The sequence below is a fragment of the Sebastes umbrosus genome, chromosome 12 (assembly GCF_015220745.1).
Source record: "Sebastes umbrosus isolate fSebUmb1 chromosome 12, fSebUmb1.pri, whole genome shotgun sequence".
NCBI lineage: Eukaryota > Metazoa > Chordata > Actinopteri > Perciformes > Sebastidae > Sebastes > Sebastes umbrosus.
This window is the reverse complement of record NC_051280.1, coordinates 31,998,696-32,011,133: the sequence shown is the minus strand read 5'-3', so window position 1 is coordinate 32,011,133 and position 12,438 is coordinate 31,998,696. Positions and strand designations below refer to the sequence as shown.

Sequence of the window (12,438 nt, the reverse complement as noted above, 5' to 3'; positions counted from 1 at the left end):
ACTGAATCTGGTCTGGTCCAGTTCTTTGTTTTTGAATCTGCAGCAGCGAACAGCTTGACTTGATTTAAACTCTGATGTGACTGCGACTAGTAAAAGAGGTGGAGGACTTTAATTTGAATAAATATGAGCGCTTGTAAATATTTCAGTGAGTATTTTCCTGGCTGTGTTCTCAGTGAAGCTTTACAACCTTATTAAACTGGATCATGATCAAATAAAAGACTATTTGGACATATCAAACCAGAGACATGAAGACTGTTAAAACGGGGTTGAAAGGACAACCATCTACGAGACTCGAGTCTTTATCCACACATTAATTTAACTTTTTTTTTCTGGCAGAAACTCATTTTATTTTATATTTTATGCCAGTATCAGGAACAAATCATTCTCCCAGTTTCATGCAGGTATGATTTGGGTGGACAGGTGATTAGTTCGGCCCTCAGGAAGCAGCTGTTGTAAAGATTACAGATGTGGTTTGTACAGTAATCATCTGCCTCTTTCTCTGTGATTAAACTCGTTCCTCTCTCCTCCTGCAGAAAAACTCTTTCTATGTGAAACCACGCGTTGCCGTGCACAACTTTGGAGTCAGGCACTATGCAGGAGAGGTGAGTGCTGCCTGTCTATTGTTTATTTATTATAGTGTAGTTGTGTGTAAAAGAACAAAGTTCATTGTCGTACATGATACTTTAAACTGATTCATTTAACCTGAGTAGCTGAAAGGAGCTGCTCCTCTTTTCTTTGTTCCTGGTGAACTCTCTGACGCCCCCCTGTGGCCGGTTGCAGGTGGTGTACGACGTGAGGGGGATGTTGGAGAAGAACAGAGACACTTTCAGAGACGACATCCTCAACCTGCTGAGGGAGAGCAGGTAGATTACAGCCGTCCGAACTGAAGAGGAGAGGCCGGTGGAGGCAGAGAGGGATGCTTCATCCTATCTACTAATTCACACGTATAAAAAGGAGTTGGGGATTAAAATGCCTTGCTCAGTGGCATGTTGGTTTGTGTCTCCAGATGTTCTCATTTAGACCTTCTTTCACTCATAAACCAACTTCCCTCTGTATGTCCACTGAGCTCCATTTAAACTGCTCCAGTATAGATCGACATTTTAATTTTCATTTAAATTGATTCATTATTATTTTGCATTATCAACCATTTTAACTGCAGTTCCTATTAAATCATGAAGCTCTGGTGCTGTCCTGTACTGCATCTGAATGTGCTTGTTAACGTTTAGACTCTGCGTAAATCACAGCATGTGTTTTCTAACTATTTCCTTTTTGCTTCGTCAGGTTGGACTTTGTCTACGATCTGTTTGAACACGTATTGAGCCGAAACAAGCAGGACACTCTGAGGAACACCTCCAAGCACAGACGGCCCACCGTCAGCTCCCAGTTTAAGGTAAGTTCACTGTGGAGATCGGTGCTGAATACCGGGACCGGCTGCACGAACACAACACCACTCTCTGATCTGACGTAGGACACGTTATACAGAAGTGCATGTTATTTTAGTCAGTTAGTTCTGACTCTAGTAGTAGTAGAGGTGGCTGTTACCTCAGCCCTTCAGGAAGAACCCTTTTGAAATCCTTATTTATAAGAAATATTTATATATATATATATATATATATATAAATATATTATTGCAACTTTTTTTTGCAAATTACTTTATTTATCCTGATTTTTAGTGCTGTATAAATATTATTATTATATATTGTTATTATTATATATTATATTGTTGGTTGTTAAATGACAAGGATGACAGTTGTAGGTGAGAATAATTGGCTCAACAGCGCGATATGCTGTATTATTGCTTTTTTTTGCGCAACCTACTTCATTTATCCGGATTTTAGTGCTATATATAAATACGCTTTATTGATGGCTATGATTACGTAGCCTATATTGTTGTTTTTTTAACGACAAAGATGATTTTAAAACTAATGAAATACTTGTTTATTGTTAAATGCAGAATAAAGAAGGGCAACGAAGCACAGCGTTTTGTTTTTCAGCTGCGCTTTGGTTGCATCTGGTTGCTATGATACGGAATACCAAAATGTTGGCACCAGGTAGAGTACTGGCTCTGGATGAAGGGAAGTTTGAAACACCTATAGGGAGAGAAGACGGACCCGCCGGTCTATGTTTATTCATTTCTCCTCTATTGTTGTTGTTGTAAAACACTTGTAGTTACATGTAGGACGTGACGGTTGGTCTTTTGTGAAGTTTTACCAAAAGTTGAACATTTTTCAACTCTCAAAAAAAACACCAAACGTGCAGCGCTCAGCGCAGAATAGACGCTCAGCACCTCGTCACGCTGCTGCCGTTTGTAGCAAAGTGTAAAAATACCGTAGTAGCCGTAGTCTTAGTGGAGGCAACAGCAGTAATAATAGTGATACTAGTCGTAACAGAAGTGTTTGTGTGGTTGCAGGATTCTTTGCACTCCCTGATGTCCACGCTCAGCACTTCCAACCCGTTCTTCATCCGATGCATCAAACCAAATACACACAAGGTGAGTGCTGATATGCATACACACACACACACACACACACACACACACACACACACACATTTTGCCTTGAGCGAACATTAGCAGGTCAGGATGTCGGAGCGCTGAAGTATCACAGAGAGAGTGTGTGTCATTTTAATAATCAAACAGTCCTCCCCCACCAACCAGCCAACCATCCAGCCAGCCAACCAGCCGCAGACAGGAATGAGACGTGTCTGGCCCTTTTTGGTGCCCTTTGACCCTTCCCCCTGGTTGCCTAGCAACAGGCTGGAGTAGTGGAGAATGCGTGGATAATGTACACAAATGATATACAGGAAAGAGTGGTGGGATTCAACGCAGGCTAACCTGGAAAGGGAGGCTTGTCGTGGGTGTGTTTGCTTGATATCACGCTGGTTGTTGCTTCCTCGGCACCAACCAGGCTCCTCTCTCTTTGCTCTATATTTTATTCGTGGCCTGTGACTGGAAAGATGGTATCAGAGCTTCTTCTTCTTCTGGGTGACGTCACCACGTGTTCGTCTGTGGTTTGAAACTCCCCAGGCTACCCGGGAGTATTGACTATCTCATCGGCAGGACTATTCTTAGATCAGCGTCTTATCGATATCTGTCTGGGTGCCTCGTCCTCTCGCTCATTAGCAACATCATTGCAAACGTCAGCTGTGTCAAGTTTAAGTGGGAATGCGGTCAACATGGAATCACTGATTGATTTCTGATGCCAGTGGTTATTGATAGTTCCCACGCCTGGTCGTCGGTGTTGGTTTACTACCAGAGAGTCATAGGTTGTCTGCTAGAAACTAATTGATGTGTTAAGTAGCTGACTGTGAACGTTTCTGGAGATTCTTCTGTGACCACAGGGTCATCTCTGTGGAAGGCGCTGGCATTTAACCTGCAGGTGAATTGTGGGAATCTGTGAGGAAACACTTCACACTTCTTTTTTTAAAGGAAACTAAGATGTTGTAAAGCAGTTTTTGCCAGCCAAGATTTATGCACCCAGTACAGGTATTTCTCCGTAGCATTTTCTCAAAATGTTTAACAAAATCTCCCAAATCAGAGTTAAAGGTACTATATATAACATTTTATATGAAATTATCATTTTATATTTTACAATGTGTGAACGGATTGTAACGTAACTTAAAGGTCCCATATTGTAAAAAGTGAGATTTTCAGATCTTTTATATTCTAAAGCAGGTTTAAGTGCTGTATAAATACTGTTAAACTATCAAAGCGCTCAATATACAGAGAAATGCACACACAGACTGTATTCAGAAACTGTGCGTTTGAAACAAGCCGTTAGGATTTCTGTCCATTTGTGATGTCACAAATTGACAATATTTACACCATTACACGGTTTTAAACGTAAAAATTCAAAATGTTTCCCAGTGTATTTGCTGTTGCGGTGTATGTAAATAACGTCAGCTGACAGGAAGTAAACATGGACCCAAACTGTTGCCTAGCAACGCAATTCCATTGAAATGTACTAAAACGGAGCGTTTCAAACAGAAGGTAAATACAGGTATATTCAGGCAGACAGTATGGGGGAAATACATTTTTTTTTTAACATTACAGCATGTAAACATGTTTTAGTAGAAACATAAAAATACAAGTACGAACCTGAAAATGAGCACGATATGGGACCTTTAAAAACTGAGACCTTGCCCGACTTTCTCGGTTGCCTATAACAGCCTGAGGACTGATTTCTGTGTAAAGGTTTCGGGACTGTTTTGCCGGGAAAATCCAAAGAATATGACGGTTATGTGCGCTCCCAAGTGCCTCGCCCTCTCTTCAGCTCCCCTAAAGCGCAAACAGTGTGCAGCTAACATAGCAAAATATTGTCTTGAGTGCTTAAGGTATGATTGGCCAGCTCGCTGTAACTTACAGTAACTATGCAGCATGGATCTGCCATTGGTTGCTTCATAACATTAACTGAGGGATAATGCCCAACGAGCTGTCCATTATCAGGAGTTAATGGACGGCGTGGAGGGATGTCAGGATGCTGACTGCAGTTCACTTAACCACAACCAAAGGTATCATTGATAAGGATCTTATGAAAAGTTACATATAGTGCCTTTAATGGACCAGTGTGTAATATTTCGGGGGATTTATTGGCAGAAATGCAATATAATATTAATAAGTATGTTTTCTTTAGTGTATAATCACCTGAAAATAAGAATCGTCGTGTTTGAATTACCTTAGAATGAGCCGTTTATATCTACAGGGCAGTTTCTTTTCTTAATGTCTTGATAAAAAGACAGATAGATACATAGATCTGAAGATAAGACACACATTGTGGGTATCTTCGGTGTCCTCTGGGAGACCAGCTGGTCGTGTTTTTATGATGCGAAACACGACCGTCTGGACTCCTCTTCTCCTGATCAAATGTTAAACAAGGCTGGATGATGACTTTTGAATGGGGTTTAATGTAGTGAGGCGAGGAGGTGGGGGGGGGGCGCCCCAGGGGAAACACACAAGGGTCAGGTTGACCCGGCACGCGGCCCCTAAAAGCCCCCTGAGAGGCGTCCCTGTCATCTGCCTGTTTGACTCTGAGCAGGTGTCAGAAGAAAGGATGAAGAACACTTCAATGTGGAAACAAAGACGAATATTTGACTGATCTGCCTCAGAAACCCTCAGAATGAGTTTCAACCTTTAGCTCTTCTTCTTTTTGACACTTTGGGAAGTGAGGAGAGGTTAACTTGCTAACAGACGGACTGACTGACTAACAGCTATTTTGGGTGCAGTGATGTAACGGTGTGTTGGGTCATGGGACTCCTGCAGATGGTAAGTGGAGTCTCTGGAAATATCAATATATTGACTGAATGCATAATAGCGTGGACAGACTGTTGGCTCTAAACACAATTAGGACACAGTCACACGCCAACGACTCAGGAGTCCCACCAGGTCACTGATCTGGTAGCAGTCTGTCTGTAACGTAACTTAACCTAATCAGATATTTACTTATTGTTGTAGAAAGGAAAATCCTGGTGTTTTTCAACCTGGCTCTTAATCTCTCTCAACTCTGCATTCGCCACCTCCAGGAAAACAATACATATATCCCTACAAGCACTGCAAGCCTCCTGAAGCTTTCCAACTAAACTCTAGTGACCTCCACCAAGGCCACGGAAGGAGGTTATGTTTTCACCGGCGTTGGTCTGTCTGTCTGTCTGTCTGTCTGTCTGTCTGTCTGTCTGTTAGCAGGATTACTCCAAAAGTTTGCGATGGATTTGAATGAAATTTTCTGGAGGGGTTGGCTTTGGCACAATGAACAATCCATTAGATTTTGGTGGCGATTCCGATCAGCCTGAGCATTAAGACCACAGGGTATAACACATGCGCAGTGTAGCTGATGACGCGTTGATGACGCATGACCCCGCCTCCTTCTTCGAGCAGAGAGATCCGTGTGTGGATGTGTGTGCGGAAGCTGCTGGGCGTTGGCGGTGAGAAAGAATAAAGCGGTAGATGATGGGATGAGAGACAACGTAGTGTAACGTTATATAGACATAACAAGGCTGCTGAATGAGAGAGGCATCCGCCGATACGTTACATAGAAACACACCGTGTTAATAATAACAAGCCGTCCACCTCACGGTACCGCCGGCTGTGAGCTGTGATCTGTTTTTAAAGACACGCACCTTGGCGGAGGTCTGCGCTCTCCGAGTGCCATTCTAGTTTTATATAAAACGCTTGTCTCTGACTGGAACGTAAAAACAGAAACTATCCCCTTTGAGTTGGCTAAAATGAACCAAACCTAAAATGAAATTGCTTGTGAGCTTTAGGTTTTCTTTTATTTAAAGCAGCAGTGGGAAGAAATGGAGCAAATATGATTTTAAAAAAAAGTTACTTTTATAAAACGGTCACTATATCCTGACAGTAGTACATGAGACAGGTAATCTGAAATACATCATGTTCCTCTGTGTCCTCCGGTGTCCTCCGGGGCTCCTAACGGCATCTACAAGATTTCACAGACCGGGGGAAAACAACCAATCAGAGCCGAGCTGGAGAACACTTGAATTACAATATGCTGAAAGGTTATTATGGACATTTTTGCCCAATGATGCCAAAAACATTCGGCCTACTGCACGTTTAAATAAAATAGAATAAAATAAATGGAAAAATTTGAAATAAATGGAAATTACAAATGATGATGCAGCACCAGCTTTAATTAATATATAAACTGCATTTAAAGATGCATCTATTTTACTTTCATTACGATATGAAATATCTCATGATAAGATCAGAAAAATGGTTCGACGGGGAGTTGATAGATGATGGGCTCATGTTCAGCCAGTCTGAGGCAGCGTCACACACCAACCAGTGTGTCAGACCAGTAGAAGCTGCAGTGAGTGGACACTGAAGTCAACACCACCACGTTTGAATGTAAACAGCCTCTCTCTCGCTCTCTCTCTCTCTCTCTCTCTCTCTCACACACACACACACTCTCTCTTTCTCTCTCTCTGTCAGGCCCTACAAGTGGCCTGCACAAATTAGCCTCAGCAGGAGAGATGCATCGCCATGGCAACCACGGCCCTCCCTCTCCACACAAAAAAAAGGGGGAGTGGAGTTCTGGGTTTGAAAGCCTTTGTTTGACTCTGTGGTGGCAGTGTGTGTGTGTGTGTTGAGTGTGAGTGTGTGTGAGCCGGTCAGACACATACAGAGAGAGAGAGAGAGAGACGAGACAAGACAGCAGCTTTGGGGAAGTTTTTCTGTCATTTTTCCCCGTTTTGTTTCTGATCTGACAAACCCTGAAGGAAGCGAAGCTCGGGAGCTATAGGATGCACGGTGAGACCTGATGCTTGCTTTGCTTTTTTTTAAATGGGAAGCGGTGTGGTCAAGTGCACGCTTGTTGCACGGAGGTGTGTAACTGTCCAGTGGAGGGGTTTCTCCAGTGCTGTGGAATGAGGTGAGACGCAGCGGTTTAATTCTCATCATTCCAGGCTTTCCAGGCAGCTTGATTTCCAGTCTTTTGCACAAACTGAAGAAAGTGCCATCTAATAAGGAATTTTTTTTAAAAAAGAAGCATGCATTTAATATCTAAATGTGTTTTTGAATGACACCGATTCAGCTCTCCTGCTCAATCACTTCTAAACATAGACAGTAAAATAGAGCTGCAGCAGTAATTAACCTGTATATAGAAAATCTATTCTCTAATATTCATCTTATATATATTCACTTACCTCCATATATGCATATAACTCTATGTGCATAACCTCTCTGTGTATAGAGATAATATATATAATACTCCTAAACAACATTTTTTATACAATATTTCATCAGTTTGCAACTTATAATAACTTATAATATAATATTATTGTCTCAATCAGCACTTTACTAGTTTGCACTCTGGTTAGATTTCCTTTCCTTTCCTCTAAAATTGCGATGGGAAGGCTCTGAAGGCTCGTCTGTGTTGTCGGGTAGAACCATACTAGAGGAAAGCCCGGTTCTGACCATAACGCACGAGATGCAACAGCTTGTTCCTTTAATGAATTCAACTGCAAGAATTAGTGGTTTATATAATGCCATGCACTGGACGTACAGACAGTCCCTCTGGTGTTTCCTGTTTGTTGTCTCGTTAATTGGACTCGAAGGCTTTCAGAACCAAATTGATCCACATTGAATTTCAAGAAGGAAAACAAACCATCATTTGACTAGAGATGGAGCCTGCAGGTCTACTGTGTCTGCTTTATAAGTGCATGATGGTTATTAGCATCAAGCGTGATTGAGGTTGAATAGATACTGAGGAGACGGTTTGGTTACTGACATGATGATGAGGAGAAAAGTAGTTTATCTGGTGACTTGTTGTGTAAGAAAAGCTCAGTTCTCTTTCTAACGGGACGTCACCGCTGTTGATCCTTCAATATGTCCCAAACACAGATTCATTTTTTTTTTGTGATGCAAAGATGGGAAATAACGTCAGTGCTCTCTCATGTCAAGTGTATGTAGGAATCAGAAATTGCTTGTTAACAGTGACACCTGTGGCCGTTAAATCAACAGCGTCCACTTGAGCTCGCACTACGTAGACACGTGTGAGCATCGGTCAAAACAGTGAGGCGACACACACGAGACTGAACGTGATTAACGTTAGCAACATTAGCCTGTTAAAACCACAATATCATTTTATATTTCACATGCTTGGCAGTAATGTTAGCTTATCTGTCCAATAGGAATTTTGCGAGCTCGGGGTCTGTTTTGATGTCCAAAACCTGAGTTGTGTTGGTCGTTTGATGGCGTCAGCGAACTCCACTTCTAACCCAACGTTAGCTATGGTTGCACACTGTGAGCCGTGTGGCAGAGCTGAAGAGAGTAAAGGCTCTCGCGAAAACCCAGAAAGTCGCGGAAGGTCTTATTTTTTAAGTTAGGTTACAACCTGTTCAATCATTGGCAATAAAAACGATTAAAAAAACATTTATACGTGTCAAAACTTACATACAGTCCCTTTAAGGTGCCAGTTTTTCAAGATTTGGTGTCATTTTTAATCTCTTCTGTTGTGTTAAAAATCATTAATGACGCAAAAATGCCAACCATTTGTTTGGTTCCAGCTTCTCAAATGTGAGAATTTGCAGCTTTTCTTTGATTCATATCATTGTGATTTGAGTGGTTTTGGACCGAAGACGTCACCTGGGAAATTGTGATGGCCATTTCTCACTGCCTTTTTTGACGTTTTATAGACTGAACCTCCGATCGATTTGTTGAAAGAATGATTGACAGATGAATCGATAATGGAAGAAAAACTTGTTTGTTGCATCTCTAGGTCATAGCTGCTATTTCTGCAGCATGTTGATATTCTGAATTTTCTCTTTTTAAAAGAAAAACTAGAGCATTTAACACTGATCTGCAATAAGTGCATTGTCTTTTATTATTTTAGTTCAGACTGGTGTGTGTGAAAACTTTTTATTCAACCCGCACAAAAATGCAAACAGCATTTGTTCTGACATTCTCATTCATTACGAGAACTTGCACAAAGAAGCTGGAGGTAATTTTCTAATCCACTAATGGAGACTTAATTGTCCATGATATATGTCTGTCTGTCTTTGTTTTTATTGGTTTCACCTCAGTAGCTCTACCCTCTGCAGGTTTCCTTTGTGTCATTGATGTTTTCTTTTTTAGAAATACAAACCCACAAGAATCCTCCTGCAAACTGGGTCAGGCTTAAATCCAGTAGGGTCAGGGATTTAGGTTGGATTTATGTCCTTCTATGTGCAGAAAACATTGTTCCAGCCAGGGATTCCCCAAAACCCAGTGAAGGAGTGAGTGATAATCCCTGCTGGCTCCCACAGTCAGACCTGGAACGCCCAGAAGCAAACAAGACTTCTGACAAAGAAACGCAGAGGTCTTTGGCTTCTAGATGCTCTTAGATGTTCTAAGTCCTGTTTAAAGCAAGAATGTTGATCCTTACAGAGAGCGAAGGTCGTCTAGCTTTCAACTTTAGAGGTAGAACAATAATATGTAGAAACATAAATCAGATATATCAAATATTCTCTGTTTCCTGCTTCTGAACTGTGAGGATTTTCTCTGTTAATCTGATTGTAAATTGAGAACCTTTTGGTTTTTGGACTATTGGTCAAACAAAAGAAGCAGTTAGAAGGTGTCACCTTTTTGACATTGTATTTGTATAGTATAGATTCATCAATATTTGAGGTTTTCAGTGTAATCAGAGGCAGAAACTAATTTTGCAAAAGAAAGAATAAAACTCTGTTTTCCTAAAGAGGTCGCCTGAGTAAATGAGGAAATCTAATTTCATTCTTTCTGGGTTAATATGTTCAGTTATCTCTTGCTGCCACTCGGGCCGCTGAAGTGCAATTGGAGAGGGGGTTGTATCGCTCGGGCTCGATCTGGTTGGTGTGGAGAGGAGGTCATGTTGCTCTTGCTCTACCTATCTGGGGTGGAGAGGAGGTCTTGTTGCTCTGCCTCTGTCGGTTTGGCCTGGAGAGGAGGAGGTGTTGCTCGGGCTCTACCTATCTGACGTTGAGAGGAGGTTGTGTTGCTCTGGCTCTACCTATCTGGCGCGGAGAGGAGGTTGTGTTGCTCGGGCTCTACCTATCTGGCGTGGAGACGAGATTGTGTTGCTCTGGCTCTACCTGTTTGGGCTATACAAATAAAATTGACTTGACTTGACGATAACTGTAAAGTTGCCGTCTGTCTCTGTGTGTCAGTCCTGTGATAGTCCGACGACCTGTCCAGGGTTCACCCTGCCTTCACCCAATGTCAGCTGGGATCGGCTCCAGCCCCCATACCATGCCGTGGAAACACGACTTAAGAACCTTGGGCCGGATGTCAGAGATGATTTTTCAGCATTGACACAAATGGACATCCTAACTTCATCCAAGATGACCCTATTCTTTAAAGAGTGCTTCATATTTTCATGTGGAAAATCTTTAGAATACGTGAATATTTGCTGAAGATCACATACAGAATGAAAAATGTCTAAGTAAGAAGATTCATGATGATGCAGCTTTCCTGTACCTTCTTACCGGTGGTGAATGATGGACGGCTCATCCTGAGTTCGGTTATCTTCCCCCCGCCGGTTCCCAACCCCCTCGGGAGCGGACTACCACGCCCCCCTTTTGTCCTGTTGAATGCCCCGAGCTCTGAGTCTTTTAGCAGGGAAGTTGGGCTGAGAAAGACACTGAGTTTACCCCCTCAGGCTATTGTTGTCACGCCCCTGTAGAGTTCCTGAGACGGTCTGTCCGACCTCTGGATGCTAATTCACATCACTTGTTGTTGTTATGGACTCTAGCTAACTTACTCCGGAACAGTTGGGATATTGTCCCAAAACAGTTTTAAATCAAAGGATATGGCTGAAAGAGGCATCATTTCCCAACAATCCCAACAAAAACTGAACATTTCAGTCATATGCAACAGTTTTAATGGGTAATCTGGAGAAACCTTGGGCATTAATCAGCAGCCGCTACTCGTCTGGTTTCAGTCTTTCCACCAGATGTTGAACCTGGTTGCAGGGATTAGTGCGGTCCAACACTGATGTTCGGTGGTTGAGGTCAGGATTCTGTGCAGACCAGTCAAGTTCTTCCACACCAAACTGGGAGAACCATTTCTTCATGGAGCTGCTTTGCACACTATCTTGTCTCTTATTGTATGCTGTAACATTACGAGTTGTCTTTAACTATCATGTCTCTGGGTCGTCCATAAGCAACTCTTCAGCTCCAAAGATAGAAAAGACATTAGATTAGGGATGCGCCGATCCGACTTTTTCGGTACCGATTACCGATGGCCATACCTGGGCTTCCGAGTACCGATCCGATACCCGTGTTTAATTCATTTAATTAACTGTATGTCTCACTGAATGGTTTATGTGTAAGGCAACATCAGGCTTTTCTTAAACATTGCTTTCCTAACTTTGTCAAACAAAATGCGACCAATAAATACATGAATATACATTTATTTAATTGCTAATTATTGTATAAAATGTACAGTATATAGTATACAAACATAAAATTGAGTATCCCTACATTAGATGGATATTGCAGATGACCGCCACGCATTTGACCCAGAAAGAAATTGTAGATTTTCCTGTAAAATATTCCAACCTTTGCTTTAATTTCTAAGGTACAAAGTCTGTATTGGTGTCAGTTTGAGCTATTCATTCTCACTTCAGGCAGCTTTAGTCTATTCATTATTAGAAATACTGAATAGAAAGAACAAAATGGACCTTTCTGAAACTGAAAATGTCGCGGATGAAGTGAGAAAGCACCGGCTGCAGACCTTTTTTTCTCTTTCAAATTGCTCTTTGACACAGCATGAAACTTCTCCAGATTGTGTTCCATAGACTGAAATAAAGATAGAAAAGAAGAAAGAAGGAGAATTTTTTTAATTCACCAAGCTGGGCAGGAGACTGTATGAGCCTCCCAGAAAGAGTGGTTGATGACAGCAGAAAGAGGAAACAGAGGCGAAGAAAGGCTAGGAGGCAGAGGGCAGCTTCCTGACACCGCTCGGCTTTGTACGCC

At 41.9% G+C, this 12,438-nt stretch overlaps 1 protein-coding gene across 2 annotated transcripts in view; it reads left to right on the top strand.

Moving 5' to 3' along the window:
• The window catches only part of myo10 (myosin X), a 134,243-nt gene that overhangs the window by 92,233 nt on the left and 29,572 nt on the right, over window positions 1-12,438 (top strand). For both annotated transcript variants that reach the window (XM_037787266.1, XM_037787267.1), the window contains exons 16-19: window positions 534-602; window positions 781-863; window positions 1,282-1,390; window positions 2,411-2,491. In XM_037787266.1, coding sequence (XP_037643194.1) covers window positions 534-602; window positions 781-863; window positions 1,282-1,390; window positions 2,411-2,491 — 342 coding nt within the window. The remainder of the gene's footprint in view (window positions 1-533; window positions 603-780; window positions 864-1,281; window positions 1,391-2,410; window positions 2,492-12,438) is intronic.